Source organism: Octopus sinensis, linkage group LG14, assembly GCF_006345805.1.
Source record: "Octopus sinensis linkage group LG14, ASM634580v1, whole genome shotgun sequence".
NCBI lineage: Eukaryota > Metazoa > Mollusca > Cephalopoda > Octopoda > Octopodidae > Octopus > Octopus sinensis.
In genome coordinates, this window is record NC_043010.1 from 46,753,095 (window position 1) to 46,778,096 (window position 25,002).

Genomic DNA, 25,002 nt, shown 5'->3' on the forward strand with positions numbered 1-25,002 from the left:
TGAGGCGTGGCTAATTAGTAAGAAGTTTACTTCCCAACCACATGGTTATGGGTTCCGTTTCACAATGTGGCATCTTGGGCAAATGTCTTCTACTATAACCTCAGACCAACCAAAGCCTTGTGAGTGGATTTGGTAGATGGAAACCGAGAGAAGACTGTAGTATGTGTGTGTGTGTGTGTTTGCATCTGTGTATGTCTCCCATCACCGCTTGACAACTGGTGTTGGAGTGTTTACATCCCTGTAACTTAGCAGTTCAGTAACAATGACTGATAGAATAAGTACCAGCTTTTATGAAATACTAATAAGTACTGCAGTTGATAAGGTCAGCTAAAATTCTTCAATGTGGTGCCCCAGCATGGCCACAATCTAATGACTGAAAGAAGTAAAAGATGTGTGTGTGTGTGTAAGTGTGTGTGTGTGTGTGTGAGTACACACATCTATGCTATCCCTCTAACCCTGTTCAACTGAAAGGTGAGAAAAGTGTTCAGTTCAGTGCCATGTTTACAGAGTAACAAATCGTCAGCCATGTTATCCAAGCTCACAACTCTCTTTCAGTTAAGATTATACAAACACTTCACTCAACACAGCATGCATCTTGGAAATCCATTACATTTTATGTATTTCATTAAAAACAAATAGCTTACTTCTAGTGGAGGATCGGTAAGTTTGAGTATGTGATCGTGGAGAGGAATGTTTTTTAGAACAGCACCTGTGATGCATATTGCTAGGCTGACTGCACTAAGTGCAGGAGTACCTGGGAGCCACTTTTTAATTGGTGAATCTGGTGGTAAGATTATTTCAGATTTGCATTTTCCTCTGGAATAGAAAGATTCAGAAAAATAATTTAATAAGAAATAAAAATATAAAAGATATTCAATTAGCATACTAAACATTGCATAGGTTTTATTTTTAAGTTGTCATTATTATTGCTGACCAATGTTGTTTAACTTTCATCCTTTAACACTTTAGTGTTCAGATTAATCTGTTAAATGTAATATTTTTTTACTTAAATTATTTTTAATTAATCATGCATTATCTTATAGCTTTGAGGTTTCAATGACGTGATTGTTCATGTTTAGAATGTCAATGTAGATTAGGTGTGAGAGCCCTGATCTGGTCAGTTTAAACATAAAATTGGTAGAAAACTTCGGCCGGATATGGCCAGTTTAAACACTAAAGGGTTAATATTCAAACCAATCGTATCCAGCCCAAATGACCCACTGTTTTATGTTCTAACTGATCAGACTGAGCCTCTCATACCTATTCTTCAATGTCATTTTAAAAATAAACAATCACATAATTGAAATCTTGAAGCTACAAGATAATGCATGATTAATCCAAAGCAACGTGAATATATAGGAGGAGACATCCTTCGGTCATGAATGACCATAGGATTGCACCTAGAAAGTTACCCTCCCATGCGCAAGTCCAGGCAAGGTTGTTTGTGGAAGGCCAGCAGTTGCCCATGCATACCAGCCTCCTCTCTCCACACCACTGATATTATCCAGTGTAATTTTTGGCGCCAATCCGACCCCATCTACCACCCCTTAAACCGTTCCCATTCCAAAATAAGACAAATAACCAAGAAATCAAACAACTTCTTCACATTTCAGCTTTATAGATATTGATTTAATGACATGTAAGTAATTCTCACTATAAATCAATAAATAAAGAGTTATTAGTAATTAAAGTTTGAAAATGTTGGTAATTTTAGCCAATCGTAAGCCATAGATACATTCATGGCTGTTTCGGTTCCTATTGCCATTAGTAACAAAGCAAATCCAAGCAGTCTTTGAAAAGTCTTATCTGCAAGGAAGCATGTGTTGATAAATTTGACACTTTGTTCTGTGTGATTATGGCAGCAAGCTCAAACATGTTAAGACTGTTTGTTTAATGTTTGTTTCTTTTTGTCATTGAGCACTGAGGTGATTGTGAGGTATGCTAAAAATAACAGTTAAATAAGATTTTTTGGATAAATATTTCAAATTAAAGTTTGTTTGCCAGCATCTTGCTCAGAGATTTAAAACTAACTGCTTTTACCTTTAAAACATAAATATTTATTTACATGAAAGAACTTTCATCTAATTCTTCTAAATCTTTCTGTTAAAAATTGTAATGTGTTTATCGCATGTAACGTGTTGTTTATTGCATTTGTATTAAACACTGGTGGTTGTGAGGTGTGCTAAAAATAACAGCTAAATAAGATTTATTTACATAAAAGGAAATTACCGGAGACATAACACAATAATTGACAACACGAGCTATTTTCAGGATGTTGACGACAAATGTGCAGTCATGCACAAAATAACAGTTTCCAAATCCTGTTTCCTGACCGGGTGAAAATGACCAAACTTTAAGCCTCTATAACTTTTTAAAAACATTTTTCTGGAAAAAATGAAATAACTCCAGCAATTCAGTTTGGGAAAGTGAATTATTGTGCCAAATTTTAAAATTTTCAGTTAAATTTTAATTTTTGGAGCCACTGGTAACCAAACAGGAAAGATTCTAGGGTTCTATTCATGCAGAGGTTTGCCTCACATTTATTAGCAAAAGGCTATGGGCCTAAACACTAATCTAATGGTTCACTGGAAGATGTAGCAGGATTAATTTCAATTAATTTGGGATTATCTACATCAAACAGGATGTATGACTAACCAGGAAAAACTAGTGGAACAGTAATTATAAATCTAAGACCAGAGTAGCAATAAAAAGCAAAATAAAATTGATATGACAGAATAGTGATAAAAAAAAAAAAATTGTTAATCCTTTTTATAGCCTAGATGAAAGTATGACTACACTCCCATCAGAGCAGCAACACTTTAAGCTATAATTCCAAATATAGTTCTGGAACTTTAGCAGTACATCTATCTTTGAATATAAACTGATGGTGTTAGGGTCTTGATCATAGATATTCTCAGTGATAAAACCAGTGATTTAATAAAAATGATTTTTAAAATGTATCAAATAAGAAGAGACATTTGATGGATTCAATTGAAGAAAAAGCTCAATTTTGATTATTTTCCAATTTTATTTGGTGGCCTTTATTACAGCATTTAAACATCTTTGCCCTTTTAATCATGGCATGTGTGTGTGTATATATATATATATATATATATATATATATATATATATAGGGAGAATTCATGAAAAAAACAAAAGACGAAGACAGGTGGAGTATAAAACAAATAGATGTATTAGTATAACGCTCGGGAATTGAAAAAGTCTTTTACATTTCGAGCCTATACTCATCCACAGAAAGGAACACAGAAAAAAACAGAGAGAGAAACAAAGAGAGAAAAAAATGTGTGTAGTGGTACTGATCTATCATGGCGACTGCCGGACAGAAGGGTCGCACAGGAGAGCGAAGAAGTAGGGAACACACACGTCCCTGTTGCCTTCCAAACACCAATCACTTTACAGAGTGAAGTATGTACATTTTTCCTGGTACCACCACCACTGAGAATGCCTTGCAAATTGCAAGATTAAAAGGCCAAAAGGGGACTCTAAAACTGAAGAAGAATAGCAAAGAGAGAGGGACAGTGAATGATGATTTTAAGTGATATGATGAGAGAGGGCCAAATGTAATGAGAAGAATAGTTTCATAGTTGTAAGAGGGTGATAGTAAGAAGAGGAACAGAGTAGTCACTTTTAGGAAAGGGAGTACTGAATGAACAAATGAAAGGAAAAGCATTAGTGTCAATGGTTAGTGAAATAGGGATTAAGTGGTAAGGGCAATGAGGAAGGTTGTGAAGAAGGAGCCCAGGACTACCTCAGCATATAAGGGCAGGTATGAGTGAAGACTTTGTGGGGAAGGGAAGATGAAAAAGAGAAAGTTGAAGAGGATGGTGAAGTTCTAGAGAGAGCAATTGAACACACACACATCTTACACAATAATGGAGAAAGCCACCTATTAACTAGCTTGCTTTATGTAGCTTTTAATAAAAGAAAGCAATTCTTAAAGTCTACATTGTCTAGAAAATTCTTAAAAATTCCAATTTTAGTATATTTTTATTAAAATGTAGTTTTCATGTTTCTTTTATTATTGAAGATTTCAACTAATTTTAATTCACCATGAGATAGCATATTTTGAAAACTTACACAGTGTGATAGTGTTTTTTAACATTTTACTTCTTTATTGCCTCTATTTTGATTAGTCTTTTTCTTTCACTATCCCTATGACATTTCCTCTCTCACTGTTATTCTCATCTTAGTATTTTTAACATACTTCTCTCTCTCTCTCTCTCTTTCTATCTCTTATATGTTTACCCTGTATCCTTATGACTTTTCCTCTTTCACTCACAGCCTCAGTTTCTTATCATGCTCTACCTCTCTTTCTTTCCTCTCTTCCCACTTCTCTCTCCCTCTCTCTTTCTCCCCCTCTCTCAACCATCTCCAAATGTTTTCATTAAAAATAAGTAACTACAAAGCTTTTCTTGCAAATACTGTGAGAATGTTTGTAAAAATTTTACACTATGTCTGTCATCAATATTACACAAAAAATGTTATTTTAAGTTTCATTCAACTATACACAAAATGTGTAAATCATGTTTCTCTGAATAAATAAAGTCTTGGCCAATTTTCTGTACCAACAGTAATTTTGCATTCATTGTTTGGTAAGACATTGATTTTGTTTAACATATTGATTAAAATACAATAATACACAATTTTTTTTTATTTAAATGTGAACATTTCTTCCAAAATCAGTAAGGAGAATATTTATGAACAACTACTGCAGTCATGGCTGTGTGATTAAGAAGCATGCTTTGCAACCATGTAATTTTGGGTCCAGTCCCTTGAGCAAGTCTCTTCTATTATAGCCCCAGAGCAACCAATGTCTTGTGGTTGAATTTGGTATACAAAAACAGTGATGAAGCCTCTCATATGTGTGTGTGTTTGTCTTTCAACACCACTTAACAAGTGTTAGTTTGTTTACATCCCTGTAACTTAGCAGTTTGGAAAAACATACCAATAGAGTAAGTGTTAGACTTCAAAATAAATACTGTGGTCAATTTGTTCAACTAAACCCTTCAAGATGGTGCCCCTGTATGGTCACAGTTTAACCCTTTCAATACCATATTTATTTTGAGGTTCTCTGTGTTTCTTTCAATTAATTTTAAATATAATAAGGAATTTAGTAAAATAACTCAGTTATCATTAAGCTAGTGTCAGGAAAATAAATTGTGACTAAGGTTTGGAGAAAATTTTAATTCAAAACTTATGAAAACAAGGTATTTGTACTACAGAGCCAGAAGCTGTTTCAGCCAGTTTGGTATCGAAAGGGTTAATGATAAATTGCTTTCAAACCTGCAACTCCTTTACCCTGATTATAAATTCACCTTTATGTTAATAATCATTGGTGCACTTAGCTATGTTAATAAATGTTTCAGAGAAAATCATGTAAAGCTATAATTCTCAAATAAAAAAGATGACTAGCTTGCTAATACGCATTTTGCAAATACAACCTGTAAGTGGAGCAGTAAAAATATGCAAAACTTTTCTAAATTTATAAGTACAGGTGTGGCTGGGTGGCAGTGGAGCCAAGCTCCTCAATGTCAAAATTTTGCCAACGGCTGATTGGGTGGTGTCAAAAGCGGTTTTGACCCTGTGGACCCAATCATCCAATAATCTGGTTCTTCCAGATTTTTTGAGAATGGCCAGTTCTAGGTATCCGGTGATTCTGGAGGGACGCAGCCCCCCCCCCACCACCACCACCACCAGGTGTCACCTGTGCTCCAGCATGACCATTATCTAATGGCTAAAACAAGTAAATTATAGAAGATAAGAGATAAATTTCAACAAGGACACTTATCACTTTTCTTATCAAAATTCCAGAGATGAAGCTTTGTTTCATTGTTCAGAACCAGCCTCTTCCTTGTAAAAAGAATTCAAATAATTAAACACACACACACACACACAAATGAAGACAACCATGATGATGCAGTAGTCATGACATTATAAACAGTGTCAATTTAGTAAAGGTAAACTTTACTTGGCAGATTTCTTGTTCGGAGACTGTTTATTTTGTTTCGAGCCCCTCCTGTCTTTGTCTGTCTCAGCGTCAGCATTATCTTCACTGATGCAAACTTCTGTTGTTGCTTTTCTATGCAATGGCTGATTCTCAACTTCCAGTTGCAAGTCTGAGAAAAAGTCCCTGAAACGGGTGAGAAATTAAAAAGAAAACAGGAAAATAAAACAATTGTTTCATAAGTATACATACCCACCCACACAAAAAAAAAAGAAGTTAAGAATAATTAACTAAATTATTCAAAGTGCAACAAAATGGTCGCAGTTTAATGACTAAAATTAGGTGTGTGTGTATGAATATACAGATATATACATACCATACATATATATATATACACACACACACAATGCATACATATATATATATACACACACACAATGCATACATATATATGTACTGTATTTTTTTGTATTTGTATTTTTATTTTGTATTTGTAATTTTATTTGTATTTGTATTTTTATTTGTATTGCTTTTACATTCTTGTCACATTTTTTTCTTTCCTTGTTTTTACCCCTCTGCAAAGAAATTTTATTTAATTCTTTTGCAGGAAGGACTGGTTCGACGGGTCGTGTTCTGTCCTTACCTTCGAAACACGCATTGAGTCGAACCAGGGACAGCTGATGAAGGGGAATATTCCTTGTATTGTTTGTCTTGTACTCTGTTTTTTCGTTGTTAGAAAAAGTCCGTTTCCTAGTTTGTTTTTATGTTTACGTTTCTCGTTGAGTTCTACGTTTATTTGTGATGTCCTGTACTCATATATATATACATATATATGCATGTATATATACATGTAAATCTAGGTACGTACATATATGTATGTATGTATGCATATATTTTATTTATTAAATTATTGTATGACTGAGCGCCCTCACGTCGTTTCGTTTTGTTTCTTTTCTTTTCTCCAAGTAAGTTTTTATATATAATTAAGACGCGAACTCTATAACCCTTTGCTTGACCTTTCCTTCCTTCCTGTCTGTCTTCCTCTTTGCCTGTCTCTCTATTTCTTATTTTTCATCCTTTCTGGTTTCCTTTCCTCTCTATCTCTCTCTCTCTCACTCCTCATCTCTCTCACTGCCGAGTCAACTACCACTTCCTTTCACTCGCAGCTTTCTACAAGTCAACACGACTTTTTCTTGCGCTCTGAATTTTTCCATCATCTAGGCTTTAAAAAAAAGCCCTCAATGTTGGTTTCATTGTCCTGTTTTTATTCTTTATGTGTACTGTATTTTATTGTATTTGTATCTTTATTTTGTATTTGTAATTTTATTTGTATTTGTATTTTTATTTGTATTGCTTTTACATTCTTGTCACATTTTTTTCTTTTCTTGTTTTTACCCCTCTGCAAAGGAATTTTATTTAATGCTTTTGCAGGAAGGACTGTTTCAACAGATCGTGTTCTGTCCTTACCTTCGAAACACGCATTGAGTCGAACCAGGGACAGCTGATGAAGTGGAATATTCCTTGTATTGTTTGTCTTGTACTCTGTTTTTTCGTTGTTAAAAAAAGTCTGTTTCCTAGTTTGTTTTTATGTTTTCGTTTCTCGTTGAGTTCTACGTTTATTTGTGGTGTCCTGTACTCATATATATATACATATATATGCATGTATATATACATGTAGATGTAGGTATGTACATATATGTATGTATGTATGCATATATTTTATTTATCAAATTATTATTATATATATATATATATATATATATATATATATATATATATATATATATAGCATCACATGATATGGAAGACAACTGGAAGTTTCTACAGGACAACTTGCTGAGAGCCACTGACCAGATCTGTGGATGGTGCAAAGTCCCCTCTCAACCCAAGGTAACATGGTGGTGGAACAATGTTGTTGACAGGGCTATTAGAGAAAAGAAACAGACTTGGAAGGACTGGAAGAATGGTGGTAGCAGGGAAATGTACCAGACTGCCAGAGGGGAAGCTAGGAGACAGATTTATTTAGCTAGAGGGGAAGCAGATAAGAAAAATTTGCCAATATTCTGCACCGTGAGGACCAAAAATTTGAGGTATTTCGTGTTGCAAGACAGTGTGTGAGAGAGAACCGTGATGTCATAAGAGAGAAATGTGTCCGTATGGATGATGGTTCACTTGCATTAAACAAGGTTGCAAAGGGAGAGGTTTGGAGATGCCACTATGAAAGGTTGCTAAATAAAGAGAATGAATGGGAGAAAGAGAGTCAACCAAATGTCAACCCAACAGAGGGAACAGGTATCAAAATTGACAGTACCTTGGTAGATAAAGCAATTAAGGGTATGAAGACAGAGAAAGCCCCCAGCCCATCAGGAATCATTGCAGAGATGCTTAAAATATCTGGCGGTGTTAGCTATAGTCAAGTCACCCATATAGACTGTCACGTGATACATGAAGGAGTCATACCCAATGACTAGTGTAGCAGCACCATAGTCAACTGCTACAAAGGTAAAGGTGATGCATTACATACAAATAATTACAGAGGTTTCAAGTTGTTGGATCAGATTATGAAAGTCATGGAGAGGGTCATAGCCCAACTAATTAGGGAGAGAGTCAGTCTAGATGAGATGCAGTTTGGGTTTGTGCCAGGGAAAAGCACCAATGATGCTATATTTCTGGTAAGACAGCTGCAGGAGAAATACCAAGCCAAAGATAAACCTCTGTACCTGGCTTTCATTGATATGGAGAAAGCCTTTGACAGGGTCCCCCGATCCCTTATCTGGTGGTCAATGCAGAAACTAGTGATAGATGAGTGGTTAGTGAGAGCTGTACAATCCATGTACAGGGATGCTGTCAGTAAGGTGAGGGTTGGCAATGAGTAAAGTGAAGAATTCCTGGTAGGGGTAGGGGTCCACAAAGGATTAGTCCTCAGCACCCCTCTTAATCATCATAGTCCTCTAGGCAATAACAGCGGAATTCAAGACAGGATGCCCCTGGGAGCTTCATTATGCTGATGACCTTGCTCTAATAGTTAAGTCACTATCAGAAATAGAGGAGATGTTTCAGGTGTGGAAGCATGGTCTAGAATCAAAGGGCCTTAGAGTCAATCTAGCAAAAACCAAAGTCTTAATAAGTAGGAAGGCAGGCAAACCACAAATCCCTTCAGGTAGATGGCCCTACTCAATCTGAAGAAAAGTGTAGGAAGAAACTCGATAAGATGTACCCGGTGTTAGCTATAGACACATATGGGGTACAGCAACATCAAAGGAAGGCTAACTGGGAATATAGTTTTTGTGTGTGGCAAATGCTCAGAGGTAATAAACACTGAAAATGTGCAGAAAACAGCTTCTGTCACATTCCAGGGGAAAAACTACAAGTAATTGATAGCTTCCATTACCTAGGTGACCAAGTCAGTAGCGGGGGTGGTTGCTCTGAGAGTGTAGCTGCTAGAATAAGAATAGCCTGGGCAAAGTTCAGTGTGCTCCTACTACTGCTGGTGACAAAGGGCCTCTCACTCAGAGTAAAATCTAGACTGTATGATGAATGTGTGCGAATAGCCATGCTACATGATAGTGAAACATGGGCCGTGACTGCTGAGGACATGCATAAGCTTGCAAGGAATGAAGCTAGTACACTCCGGTGGATGTGTAATGTCAGTGTGCATACACAACAGAGTGTAAGCACCCTGAGAGAAAAGTTGCACAAAAGCATCAGATGTAGTGTGCAAGACAGATGACTCCACTAGTATGGTAATGCGTTGGACAGCCGTGCAAAAAAGTGTCGCACCCTACCAGGAGAGGTAACCTGTGGAAGAGGTAGGCCCAGGAAGACCTGCAATGAGCTGGTGAAGTATTGTATATATATATGTATATGTATGTATCGTGTGTGTGTATATATATATGTGTGTGTGTGTATGTATGTATATATGTATTGTATATATATATATACACACATATATATGTATATATATTTATATATATACATATATATACACACACACACACACACATATATATATGTATATATATATATATATATATACACACACAATACATATATATATATATAGAGAGAGAGAGAGAGTTTGAAGTGATGTACAGATATTGTATATTTAGAATAATAAGGTAGTACATATATATATATATATATATATATATATATAATAGTCATCGCCATACTAATATGGCATTCTTATAAAAATAAGAATAAAGCTGTCCGCTTATTAGCTCCATGAGGCCATCGCCTTAAGTTAGCTATTTTTATAAGAATGCCATATTAGTATGGCGATGACTATTATCTTCCGGAAACGCTGCCGTTGTTCTCTTTTAGAGAGACTTAGTAATTTTAATATTTCTATTATATATATATATATATATATATGTATATATATATATATATATTATATATATATATATATATATATATATATATATATATATATATACATTCATATATACATATATATATATACATACATAAATAAATATATACAATACATATATGCATATACATATATACAATACATATATACGTATAATCAATACATACATACACACCATACATACAGATATCTCTTCTCTATATATATATAAGAGGCAGTGTGTCTGTCAGGTTGTACCCTCACCCTGACCACAGCTTTCAATCGAATCTGATGAAACTTGACACACACATAGCCCAATGTCATAATTCAAAACTAACACAGCGAAAATTTTGAAAAGTTCTCCCAGTTCTGAAAATAATCGATAAATTCGACATGGGGTCGAGAATCTAAGCTTATCATATGCAACATATTTTCCGTTGTAGTTTTCGCAACTTGCAATCGATTTTTCCCAAACTCATGGTGAAGCTTAATGTTACCACAAGGAACTTAATTCTGACGTTAGTTTTCCATGCAATACCTTACCATCAGAAAAAATCGATAAAATCATGCCATTTTGGGAAATCGCATTCAAATTCAAGATGACATATTTTCGACAATATCTTTAACAAATTGGCAGGAATTTTTTTTTTAAATTCACAGTGAGCATCATGTCTGCTCCAGGGAGCTATATGACCCTTTTGATTGCGATAGGATACGTTATTACTGGAAAAAATCGGTTAATTACATCATATGTGGCACACATAGCAAACCGATTTTTCTGCGATATTTTTTGAAAGTTCACATAGATTTTCCCTACACCGATGTTGGACATCAAGTTTGCATTAAATGTCAAACTAACGACCTTTTGTCAATGCAGTTAACAAGTATTGGGAGAAATCGATAAAACCATATCACTTTGAGACCAACCAAGCGAATCCTACAAAACTGACTTTTGTTAAATAGTTGGCGGATTTCAGGCGATTTAGTCAATTTTTGCCGCTTTTATCATAAAGGTTACTAGAAATGGCATGTTTTCCTTTTGCTTCAAATCCAAACAATGTTGGGCTGTAGTCATGCATGCAAGGGAACGGTGCCTTGAATGCCTTTTAGGCTTCATTTTACAAAATAACGGTTCAATGAGTACAAAAAAGGGCAAAAAGGTAAAAGGCATTGCTTATTGACAAAGTTTCTTACATACCCGGGCAATGCTGGGCTATGCTGCTAGTATATATATACGTCGCCCTATGGCTTAGGAAGGGCATCCAGCCGTAGAAACACTGCCAGAATGACTGGTCATGACGAATCCAGCTTCACACCCCAGTTGACCCGTCCAACCCATGCTAGTCGGGAAAGGGACTAAATGATGATGATGATATATATATATATATATAGATATATTTACAGTACATACATATATACAATATATACACAAAGATATATACAATACATACATACCATACATACATATATATATATACATACACAATACATACATGCCATACATACATATACAATACATACATACATATACATACATACATACCATAAATACATATGCAATAAATACATACATACATATACCATAGATACATATACAATACATACATACCATAAATACATATGCAATAAATACATACATACATACATACATACATATAATACGTATATATACATACATACATATCATACATACATATACCATACATACATATACAATACATACATACATATACCATAGATACATATACAATACATACATACCATAAATACATATGCAATAAATACATACATACATACATACATACAATAATACGTATATATACAATACATACATATGCATACATATGCATCCATTCATATAGAGAAGGACTATGTATATATTCATGAAGAGGGATTAGGACAAATGTAAATTTTCTTTTCTAGTCAAACTTCAGTAAATATTTTTGATAATAAAACTAAGGTTGGAACACTATGGTATGCACTAGATTGTTGATGTAATACAAGGACTTACTTTAATATTGTGTCAACATCAAATTGACCATCAGTTGGGTTCAGGCCATTCAGCTTTGTATTTAATTCTCCATTGATGTAAGTAATTGCTTGCTCAATTGATTTTTCTCTTTCAATATCTTCAGTCTCAATCTCAGATTGTTTGGACGTGTTCCAGATCTGGCTACTGAAACTACTTGTCATTACTGATGTAACAAGCTGATAACAAAAACAAAAAACAGGTTTGTAAGTAGTCACTGAAGTAGAATATTATGAGGAAATGGTAAAAACAGCAAACCTACAAAAATGACATTGCTTCCCAATTCTTTGTGTTCAAGGTAACTCAAGAAAAATAATGTCCATTTGTGAAGAAATCAATCTTTTTCTTCTTTCAGTCATAAGACTGTGGCCATACTGGGGTACTGCTTTGAAGGATTTTACTCAATTGAATTAGCCATAGTACCTAGTTATTCTTCTTTTTAAGCCTGGTACTGATTCCACTGGTTTCTTTTGACAAACCACTAAGTTACAGGGATGTAAACACACCAAGACTGTTTATCAAGCGGTTGCTGGGGGAGAAACACAGACAGAAATATGCACACATACACACATATTTCAGGCTTCTTTCAGTTTCCACCTATCAAATCCACTCACAAGGCTTTGGTCAGTGCAAGGGTGTAGTAGAAGACACACACACACAATAGGCTTCTCTTCAGTTTTTGTCTACCAAATCCACTCACAAGGCTTTGGTTGGCCTGAGGCGATAGTAGGAAACACTTGCTCAAGGTGCCATGCAGTGGGAATGAAACAGGAACCATGTGGTTGAGAAGCAAGCTTCTTACCACTCAGCCACTCCTGCAGCTAAATTAAGAAAGGTAAAAATGAAATGGCTGACTGGGTAAGCTACAAGACTCTCAAGTCATAGGTTGTTGTCTCATAACAGCTTTTGAAGTTAAACACTTAGTCCCACTTGCTAAAGCTTCTTGACTATTTTAAGAAATCTTTATTTCAAGTTGAAGATAATTAAACTTTGTGTAGTTAGTTGGCATTGTCTTAAGGAAAAAAGAAAATTTGCCATCCATCAAATATTGCATTTTTTTCATTTCTTGACAGGAAAATTAACTTAAGAATGCTTATTGATTATTATTATTATTTTTTTTTTTTGTAAAAAAATATTCCATAGAATACTGCAGTTTTTGTACTGTTGTTCATTCTTTGTTTTATCATTTTTCAAAGATTATTTGGCAAATTCTATGCGAAGCAGTAAAAAAATAATGTAAGGTAATTAGAACAGAAGAAAGAAAGTGGCACATGCACAGGTGTAGCTGTGTCATAAGAAGTTTGCGTTCCAACAGCATGGTTACAGTTCCAGGTTCAGTTCTGCAGTATGGCACCTTGCAAAAGCTGCGAGTAGAATTGGTAGACAGAAACTGAAAGTAATTCATTGTGTGTGTAGATGTGTGTGTGTGTCCCTGCACCACTGCTTGGCAACCAGTGTTAGTTTGTTTGCAGCCCTGTAACTTAACAGTTTGGCAAAAACAGCCCGATAGACCAAATACCAGGCTTAAAAATCAAGTCCTGGGGTCAATTTGTTTGACTAAACCCTTGAAGGTGATGCCCTAGCATGGCCCCAGCATAACTGAAACAAGTAAAAGATAAATAAAATAAATTTCTTAACTAACAGGTGAGATATTTATCAAGTTCATATTTTTCAGCAGCTGTTATCCATAACTGGAGTTACATACTTGTAATACATCTAATATATAATCCTTGTCTAAATTTCAATGTTGGAATGGTAAATATTCAGCTTTCACTTATGATTATCTAAAAAGTATAGTAATTTCTCACAGTAATATATTGTTTAAAATATGCTAATTTTCATGCCAACTCAAAACAAAGCTGTATATCTAGTTAGAGATTCTCTCCTCATCTCTACTGTAAAAAGTATGATGACATCCATGCTTACAGAGGAAGTTAGCATAAAAACCAAAACATGTTTTCCATATTTGCCAAGATAATTAAAATATTAGCTTCTGGTAAATTTTTGTGCTTCAAACTATATCATTTCAAGCTATTGTTTTAAAATTTGTTTGATTTTGTAGAAAGAATGTGACTCAGGCCATTATCAATTAACATACAGATTAATTGGTTGAGGATGGTCACACAATGAGGCATGATTTTGGAGACATTGCTGTACTGTTAAGAAATTTGCTTCCCAACCACATGGTTTTGGGTTCATTCCCACTGCATAGCCCTTTGGGCAAATGTCTTCTATTATAACCTTGGGCCAACCAAAGCCCTTGTGAATGGATTTGACAGATGGAAACTGCATGTGTGAGTGTGTGTGTGTGTGTGTGTGTGTGTGTGTGTGTGTGTGTGTGTGTGTGTGTGTGTGTGTGTGTGTGTGTAAGTGTGAGTGTGTGTATGTTTGCATTTCCTTGTCTTTACATTGCAGGATTGCTATACAATGAATGTAGTTCATTTCTGATATTCTGTGTAAACATGTCTAGCCATTGGAGGATGTTACCTTTTTTAGAAATAGGTAACAGGAAGGGCATCCAACAAGAGAAAATCTGACTCAATAAACTCTGTGCAACCCATACAAACATGGCAGATCAGGTGTTAAAATGATGATGTTGATGATGATGATGAAACATACACACACACACATCTTTATTTAGGACCGCTGAGCCATGTTGGATTTGTAACGCTTTTCTTCAACCCCTTTAATCCTCTATATCATTTGTATTCTGTGTAAGTTGGACCTTTTTGTATGCAAACACATACTCTTTTACTCTTTTACTTGTTTCAGTCAGTTGACTGTAGCCATCCTGGAGCACCACCTTTAGTTGAGCAAATTGGCCCCAGGACATATTCTTTGTAAGCCTAGTACTTATTCTATCGGTCTCTTTTGCAGAACCGCTAAATATGGGGACGTAAACATACCAGCATCGGTTGTCAAGCGATGTTGGGGGGACAAACATAGACACACAAACACACACACACACACACACACATACAAACACACACACACACACACATACACATATTTGATGAGCTTCTTTCAGTTTCTGTCTACCGAATCCACTCACAAGGCTTTGGTCGGCCCGAGGCTATAGTAGAAGACACTTGCCCAAGGTGCCACACAGTGAGACTGAACCCGGAACCATGTGGTTGTTAAGCAAGCTACTTACAACACAGCCACTCCTATGCCTACGCCTATATATACATTTTTTTGTTTTTCATGTATTAATATAGTAAAACTTTAATATATTGATCTGACTTACTTATCCCTACATTTACTTCTATATCTTTATTTAAAAGAACACTGTAATTCACTTGAAGCATTGTAGTACAGAAGTACTAAATGAAGGAAAAGAGAAATAGAGAAAGCGTTTTGTAAAACTTTCTAAATTTTCAATAAAAGAGGATTGTTATTTAACCCCAGGTCAGCTTTGATCAAGCACACCTATGATAAATAGGTTCCATTCATGATTATCTGTTCTTTTAGTTTCAGGCGGTATATCTAATACTATATTATCTGTGCACTTTTACTAATGACAGAAGGTTTTTGGAAGAAAATTTAGCTGTTATTTCTAGTCAATCAAATGACCTTGTAGAGGCTGCCTCGTTGGCTCAAATGTGAGAACATTTATCAATCAGGTGAACAACGTTTTACTGATGATATTTATGATATCTAGGATGCTACTGCTGAAAGGAAGAAAATTATGTCATCTCAGATATAAGGTGATATTATTCCTCTGCGGGAGATATCTGAATCTGGCAGAGTGCCAGCAATTGTTTAAGTTATGATGCAGATGCATATCTATACTCAGATGTGTGTGCATATGCATGTAGGTATGGTTGTACATGTACATTGTAGAAACATCTTAGAAACTTAATTGTTATGCAATGTGACAAAGTGCTAAGAATGATTCAGTTTTAAATATTACACAAAAGAGATTCAGGATAGAAATTTCAGCAATTTTCAAAATTTTATTTAGAAGTGTGTTTGTTTTAGGAGGGCAGGAAGGAGAGAGAGGCAGAGATTCAGAGCTAATATTCTAAAAAAGATAGTGAGATAGATAAAATGGATTAGTTTAGATTTATTTTTCTAGATCTTATCTTCATCTTCCTTGAAGGGTTCCTTCTGATTATCCTTGATAATAATTGTCAAGATAAATACAGTTATAGTTAAATATATAAAGTAAAAATACTGATGAAAATGATTTCAAAATGTTGACAACTAAATTGTTCTTTTTAACGCTAACGTTTGCAATCACAAAGAATAATGACTTGTTTTTAATTATTTAATCTTTTTTCATTTGAAAAACTTAATTATGATGGACTGTTTTTTTTCTTTCTGTTTTGATTACATATAAAAATCTGAACAAGAATCACTCTTCCTTATAATTACTGTTGTGTGTGTTACTTAAAATCTCCAAATAAATCAACACACACTATATGTCACTGATAACTGAAAATGAAGAGAGCTCTTTTAGTAGTAGAAAATTTTGTCTAGAAATAATAAAAGTTCTACAAAATTTATGAAAGACTTTTAGGGAAGCCCCCCCACTTAGATATTATGGCAGGATAGTTTATACTGCCTATCTTCAAGAACAAGCTGTCCATTTGTTTCCTTGTTTTTCAACATCTATAAGCACAGTAAGAGAAGTGTTTAAACAAATCTTTTCTGAATCAGGAGGGGCCATGAATTATAGGAAGAATTCCTGAAGACAAACCACACAGACATTGTAACTGTTAAGTTGTTGTTATAAAAAAAAAAAAAAGAAATGAAAGAAACAAAAAGAAATTAGAAGTGAATATTTTTACAAGCAGCAGCTTTCTGATACACAGTTTTCAGTGTGTGGGACCTGTTGAAAGGGAAATATTTGTCTCTTCACAAATAAAGTACAACATTAAAAACAGTTTATGTACGAGGTTTGCATCCTGAAGACAAGCTAAGTTGTCAAAAGCTGATAAAATGTTTTCCAAGCAACCAGAGAGATAATTGTATAGAATAACTATCAACTCTTAACCTGTTTCAAAACTTTTTCCTGTATAAACAAACACCTTCAAAAGAAAAAGTGAAAGAAAATTGTTCCAAATGAAATAGCACTATGTTTATTTAATGAACACACACACATTGTGGAATTTCAGATTTTTCATTCCAAGAAGTTAAATTTCCTCTCTGATAAACTCAGCCAATGCGAGGTTGTAAAAAAATTACTCAGGGATGCCTTTTGCATAAAGAACATTTAGTAAGTGTGGCTTAACTTATTCTTCACTGCAAGTCTCCACTTAATTTTTTAATGAACATAAATTTCAGAGTTCCCTACTTTCTTTCTTTGACAAGAATTACCATTAACACTGATTTTCCATCTCATTACAGATTTAATTTCAATTGATTAAAAATTCTTTTGGCCTCATCCAGTATACTGGCCTGCACTTAATGATTTAGTATTGAATGTAGAAGTAAAATAAATACAAAAGAGACAAATATAAACTTAAGAAAAGTGAAGTTATAAATTATTGAAATGTTCATATTGATTTCTCTAATATTTAACATTTCAAGAACAAACAAGGCAGTGGACTCACAGAATTGTTAGCATGCTGGGCAAAATGCTTAGCGGCATTTCACCTGTCTTTGCATTCTCAGTTCAAATTCTGCTGAGGTTGACTTTGCCTTTCATCCTTTTGGGATCAATAAAATAAATACCAGTTGAGAACTGGGGTCGATGAAACTGCTGGCCTTAAGCCAAAATTTGAAACCAGTATTTCAAGAACAATGGATTGGCAGAAAGCTAAAGTATTGGACAAAATGCTTTGCATTCTTAGTTCAAATTTCATTGAGACTTTTAGTTCAAATCCCACAGAGGCCAACTTGGATTTCATTCCTTTAGGGTTGACAAAATAAAGTATCAGGCAAGTACCAAACGTTGGTCTAATCAACTAGGCCTTCACCTCAAAACTGCTAACCTTGCATCTAAATAAAAAATAATATTTAATATTTCATACTGGCTGTGTGGTAGGAAGCTTGCTTCCCAACCATATAGTTCCAGGTTCAGTCCCACTGTGTGGCACCTTGGGCAAGTGTCTTCTACTATAGGGCGGAGCTGACCAAAGCCTTGTGAGTAGATTTGATAGAAAGAAACTGAAAGAAACCCATCGTATATATATATATATATATATATATATATATATATATATATATATATTAGGCTGAGTAAAAAGTAAACAATGTTTTGAAACATGAAATTCATCGCAATATATTTCAACAATGTGGAAATTTTATTCATCAAAGTACCATTACAATCAACACATTTTTGTTAACTCCATTAAGTTTGTTTGCAAATACATAAACAAAGATTTAGATGCTGCAACATACACTCTTATGCAGAATGGCAGTCAGCAGAAAAATAAAAATGACAAAGATGCACAGTATGACAGAGGAAGATACATCAGTACCCGTGAGGCTTTTCGGCACCTCTTCAATTTTCCCATTCATGAGAAGCACCCAGCCATCATTCATCTGAGTGCCCATCCAGAGAATGGGCACAGGGATATCTTTACAAAACAAACAGCCTTGCAAAAAGCACTTTCTCCAAAAGAGACTACCCTCACTGCCTTTTTTTAAGTTGTGTCAAGAAGAAGCAAGAAAACTCCTTTACTCACAAATTCCCAAGTATTACACGTGGAGAAACAATAAATGGCACAAGAGGAAATGCTACTATTTACAGTTCCTTTTGCATGAGGTGTGTGGTCCCAAATCATTCCAAGATTCGAAGAGGGTAAATGGTCATGTGTGTGAAACTTATAGGGAAGCATGCTATGAACAAGGTTTTTTAAGAAAATGATGAGTATTGGGACCTTGCATTGACTGAAGCATCAGTATCAGATCCTCCAAGGAAACTCCGTAACCTTTTTGCAATTATACTAAATATGTGTCAACCTGGCAGTCCCCTACAACTTTTGATGAAACATCGTGAGGACATGGCATAGGACTTAAAGTAAGCAGTTCAACAGGCAAACCTAAATATCAATATTCAGTTCTCTGAAACAATTTTTAACCAAGTACTGATTGAAATTGAGGATCAAGTTTTGGCCATGGGAGGCAAATTTGCAAGAGTCTGGCTCTAGACAGCCAAAAACAAACCATCAAATTAGTGATTTAACTTAAAGAGACATAGCAAGAGAGATAAATTATGACATCACAGACTTGGCTGCTTTTGTGAATGAACATGAACCTAAACTTCTTCCAGAACAACACTGTGCATATAATAAAAATTTTTCATTTTTTATTATTATTATTATTATAAATTTGTGTGTTATGAATTCAGAATTGATTTCCCAGTTGAAGAATAAATTGAATTTAGAATAACAAATTCCTATACAACATATTTTGCTTTTTACTTCCAATATATAAGGAACAATTTCATTCCTGGGTAACACCAGGTGCCTCTGCTAGCTAGTCAATAAATAAACTATAGACATTTCATTTACCAGTTTCCTCACAACTGACTCTTCACATTTATTAAGAACACACACACACACACACATTAATTTATAGTTAAATAAAAAAAAAAACCTAATCATATATGAAATTAATGTTCAGCTCACATTGCCTCCAAAAGATTAAAGGAAAAAAATCTTCATCAGGCAAGGACGACAGGAATCTAATTCAGCTGAACACCAGATAGACTGCTATCTATCTGCTATCTAGGTAAACCTGAGATACCAGCTGTAAATGTAATTAAATTACGAGACAGAGCAAGAACTGCTTTATAGTGCCAAACTGTTGTCAACAGATAATTTGCTGGTGTCTTCTTTCAGGAATTTAACTAGAAAAGTTTGGAATTAGCAGGTAAATCTAAAGAATGTGCTGCAGTAACATACACACATGTGTGTGTGTATATATATGATATATATATATATATGTATATATATATATATATGTATATATATATATATATGTATATGTATATGTATATATATATATATATATATATTATATATATATATATATATATATATATATATATATATATATATATATAATATATATATATATATGTATATGTATGTATGTATGTATGTATATGTGTATGTATATATATATATATAATATATATATATATAAATGGGTGGTTATTTTTTAAGGAGTTATTGTATGTATTGAGCAAGTTCACAAGAATAAGATGAAGCATACATAATTAGGAACTCTATTTTTATTGTAATAGACTGCTGTTGTTTAGCCCCAGATCATACAGACCTGTGATCAAAAGCATTCTAGCTGTAACTACTCAATCTTTTTAGAGATATTTAGGACTACATTATCTAATATGTCCTTCTTTTAAAATAACTGGATGTGATCTGAAGGAAATTTCACTGTTATTTTTGGCAGATTGAATGATTGTGTAATGGTTTCCTTACTGGCTAGCATTTTGTTATTGGTGTTGTTATTGATAAAGTGGCTGAGAAATAAATCTTGAGATGAATAGATTATAATCCCTGATGATCAGGTACTTTTTAACCCAACAGAAATATGGAATAAGAGTGTTCTGCCTAGAAACACAACAGAATTCCTATAGTGAATTGGAACACCTGCACTGAAGTCATTTTGATCAAATATATTCTTTTCTTATAAATGCGCAGTTCAGTCCTAAAGTCATTGTCATCACCTTCATCATCATCATTGTAAGCTAGAGGAATGGAATGCTATCAAGCAGACTACAAACTAAGCACACATGACAAGATCTGCCTCATGATAACATGTACAAAATGTATGCAGAGAGTCCAATGTCAAACACCTACATTTTCTGTCTGACCATTCACTGCAAGAAGTATATTTGACCCAATGAGGCTAGTACAATCACTTATCCATACTCTTTACTCTTTTATTTGTTTCAGTCATTTGACTGCAGCCATGCTGGAGCACCACCTTTAGTTGAGCAAATCGACCCCAGGACTTATTCTTTGGAAGCTTAGTACTTATTCTATCAGTCTCTTTTGCCGAACCACTAACTTATGGGGACGTAAACACACCACCATTGGTTGTCAAGCGATGTTGGGGAGGACTTATTTATTTTATTTTAGTTATTTATTTTATTTTATTTTACTTTTTACTTAATTTAGCACAATCTTAAAAAAAGGAAGTAGAAGAACAGATGGGTTAGAAAATGTTCTTGGATATAAAAAAAAAATAGATACAGGATGGTCAAAGGTAGAATGCTTTTGATCATAGGTCTGTTTAGTACTGACCTAGGGCTAAATAACAACAGCACAACTAGATTATCTCTCAATAGGTAAATAAGAGTTGCTAAAGTATGGAACAAACTGCTGGCATCAGTTGTTAGAGCACTGCATCCTTCAAAACTTCCATGCTTTCTGAGATTCGCCAACACTACACCTGATTTTCTCCCCTCCATACACACGCAAGCAGGTATCTGACTCATACATTGTTCACTTTCCAGACATTTGTACATTACTGCATATGCTTTATATGCACTTTTGACAAGTTGTGGTTCACCTGGGCACTGTATACAATAATTTCATTATTATTTTGTTTTTTAATTATTGACTGAGAGATGAGAAACAGAAGTTGTGACAGTCAACCTATTGCCAAGGATGTTAGTATGATAAATGAAGAAAATAACCAAATTACAAAGTTCATTTATTCCAGGAAATTAGGTGAGTGAATGTACATGGCCTAGAAACTAGGGTGTTGCACTTATGACTACAACCTGGGTGGTGCATTCTGTTCTTGAGCAAAGCACTTCATTTTATGTTGCTCCAGTCCACTCAGCTGTAAATGAGTTCCAGCAATAGCTGAAAAGTGTTGCACTTATAATCATAAGATCATGGTTTCAATTCTCAGACTGGACAGTGCATTGTGTTCTTGAGCAAAACACTTCATTTCACATTGCTCCTGTTAGCTCAGCTGTAAATGAATGCCAGCAATAACTGGGAAGTTAATCCCGCAAAGGAACAGTGCCCATTTCCAGGGGAGTTTTGTAATCTGAATCACCTATACACCATGGAAACCAAGTTAAGCTCCAGGCTCTTGAGTCTGAGGACTTGTGACAGACCTGAGACTAAGTCTTGTTATTGTTCCATAGCAATCATAAACTACCAAACAACCAAATATATTACTAAAACTAGTTAATGGGAGAGGAGAAATTAGTTACTACTAAATGGATATGTACAGAAATCATCAAGAAATCTGGCGGGGGGGGGGGGGGGTATCAGTGGAAAACTTATATTAGAACAATTCTTTCATCTGTGGAAATAATTATTTGAAGAATTCATTGTTTTCCATTGTTTTGTTTTGTTTATTTATATATTTATTTATTTTGTTAATATAAAAATAGGAATTGTTATTGAAAAGGAAGTAGTTTGGCAGGAAGATTTTGGCTTCATTAAGGAAAAGCCTTACAATCTTTATTTTTATCTGCTTATATCTATGTTTCTATGGAGACAAGCCATCTGGTTGTGATGTGTTCGAGGAAGATGTCAGAAGCCCAATGTGAACAGAAACCATACTGAGCAGAGTATGATTTTATTGTATCTGGCAAAGATCACTACATGAACTCAGAAATAGTTAAAGGAAAGTTAAGAATATTTAGTTGTTTTTGTAGAATGCAACAAACAGCAAGAGGCTGAGTGAAGCTATCAAAATTACTATAACAGCTGTTATTTGAAAAATATATTAAAAAACATTTTAACACAATTGAAGAGTTAAGAAATATGTAAAAAAAAGTGTTCAAATTATACGCTAATTACTGAATATTTCTCACTTCTATGAAATAAACATTAACTCTGATTGGGTCCTATGGTACTATGAGATTTAAATAGAATAATTCATCATCCTCGTTTAACGTCTGCTTTCCATGCTAGCATGGGTTGGACAATTTGACTGAGGACTGGCAAACCAGATGGCTGTGTCAGGCTCCAATCTGATCTGTCAGAGTTTCTACAGCTGGATGCCCTTCCTAATGCCATCCACTCCAAGAGTGTAGTGGGTGCCAGTCTGGTGGTACTGGCAACGGCCAAGCTCGAAATGGTGTTTTTTATGTGCCACCTGCACAGGAGTCAGTCCAGCGGCACTGGCAATGACCTCACTCAAATGTTTTGTTTACATGCCACTGGCACAAGTGCCAGTAAGGCGACGTTGGTAACAATCACGCTCAGATGGTGCTTTTTATGTGCCCACTAGCATGGACGCCAGGCAGCTGTTTTGGCAGTGATCCCGCTCGGATGGACCTGTCAGCGCTCCACTGGCACAGGTGCCAGTCATTGAATTTGGTTTAATTTCAATTTAATTATAAAATTAATAATAATAATAATAATAATAATAATAATAATAATAAACCTTTCTAATATAAACATATGGCCTGAAACTGTGGGGGAATGAGTCAATTACACTAACCAAATATTTGACTGGTGCTTAGTTTATCAATCCCAAAAAGATGAAAAGCAAAGCTGACTTCAGCAATTGAACTCAGATTTGTAAAAAGGGATGAAATATCACAAAACATTTTGTCAGGCATGCTAACAATTCTGCCAGCTTATTGCCTTTTGAAATAATAATTTAAAACTGTAAATGCAAGAAGTGGATAATGTACTTAAATACTTGCTCATGCGCTCAAAACCCCTGCAGGTTTTTCTTTTTTCTTTTTTTTTTTTATATGCAGACCATTTTATTCTAGATTGCCTCAGTATACCTGGCTGTCAGAAATGCAAAATAGTTTTTTTTTTTTTAAATTGTTCAAGTTCAGAAGTTATGTTATCTTTCTTTGTCAGAATGTATATGCAAGTCTATGTCTGTGCTTTAAAAAATTATCACCTTCAAATGCGTCATCTTCATATAGTATATGATGAGCCAGTCAACCCAGCAGTCTATCCCTCTCCAAATTTTGACTGGCCAGAAAACTATAGGGGAGTGAAGTGCATTGCAGACTTACTTTGTAGCTTATCACCACAGTACAACACACACATATGCATGCATATATGCACACACTAATATCAAACATAGAAGGTGATGAAGGTAGCGAGCTGACAGAATCATTACCATGCCGGGCAAAATGCTTAGTGATATTTCATTTGTCTTTACATTCTGAGTTCCAATTCTGTCAAGTCTGACTTTGCCTTTCATCCCTTTGGGGTTGATAAAATAAGTACCAGCCAGGCACTGGAGTCAATGATATCAACTTACCCCTCCCCCCAAAACTGCTGACCTTGTGGCAAAATTTGAAATCATTATTAGAAGGTGGTGAACTGGCAGAATTGTTAGCATGTTGGACAAAATGCTTACCAGCATTTCTTTCAATTCATTACATTCTGAGTTCAAATTCCATGAAAGTCAACTTTGCTTTTCAACCTTTCAGAGTTGATAAAACAAATACACTGCAATCAACTAAACCCTACCTGCTAAAAAGTTGCTGGACTTGTACAAAAAGTTGAAAAAAATCTTTAGAAACAAAATAAAAATACCTTCTCCAATCCATTAATAGTGCAATAGACATCAATTTGTATGGATATCTGGGTCTCACTGTCCAAAACTGGATATGCATTGAGCTGCAATAGAATATAACAACATATTATAAGCTTGTGTTGAATCCTTTAACTTAGAAAATTTCAAGCAAACAAATATCAAATAACTATCAAAACGACAATAGTGAAATTTTTGTGTTCC

The 25,002-nt window shown here is 34.7% G+C and overlaps 1 protein-coding gene across 3 annotated transcripts in view; it reads right to left on the bottom strand.

Annotated features, from left to right (window-relative positions):
* The window catches only part of LOC115219336 (enolase 4-like), a 179,093-nt gene that overhangs the window by 100,947 nt on the left and 53,144 nt on the right, over positions 1 to 25,002 (bottom strand). For all 3 annotated transcript variants that reach the window (XM_029789497.2, XM_036508984.1, XM_036508983.1), the window contains exons 4-7: positions 24,801 to 24,884; positions 12,331 to 12,527; positions 5,990 to 6,151; positions 645 to 816 (exon numbers count right to left, since the gene is read on the bottom strand). In XM_029789497.2, the coding sequence (XP_029645357.1) occupies positions 645 to 816; positions 5,990 to 6,151; positions 12,331 to 12,527; positions 24,801 to 24,884 (615 nt within the window). The remainder of the gene's footprint in view (positions 1 to 644; positions 817 to 5,989; positions 6,152 to 12,330; positions 12,528 to 24,800; positions 24,885 to 25,002) is intronic.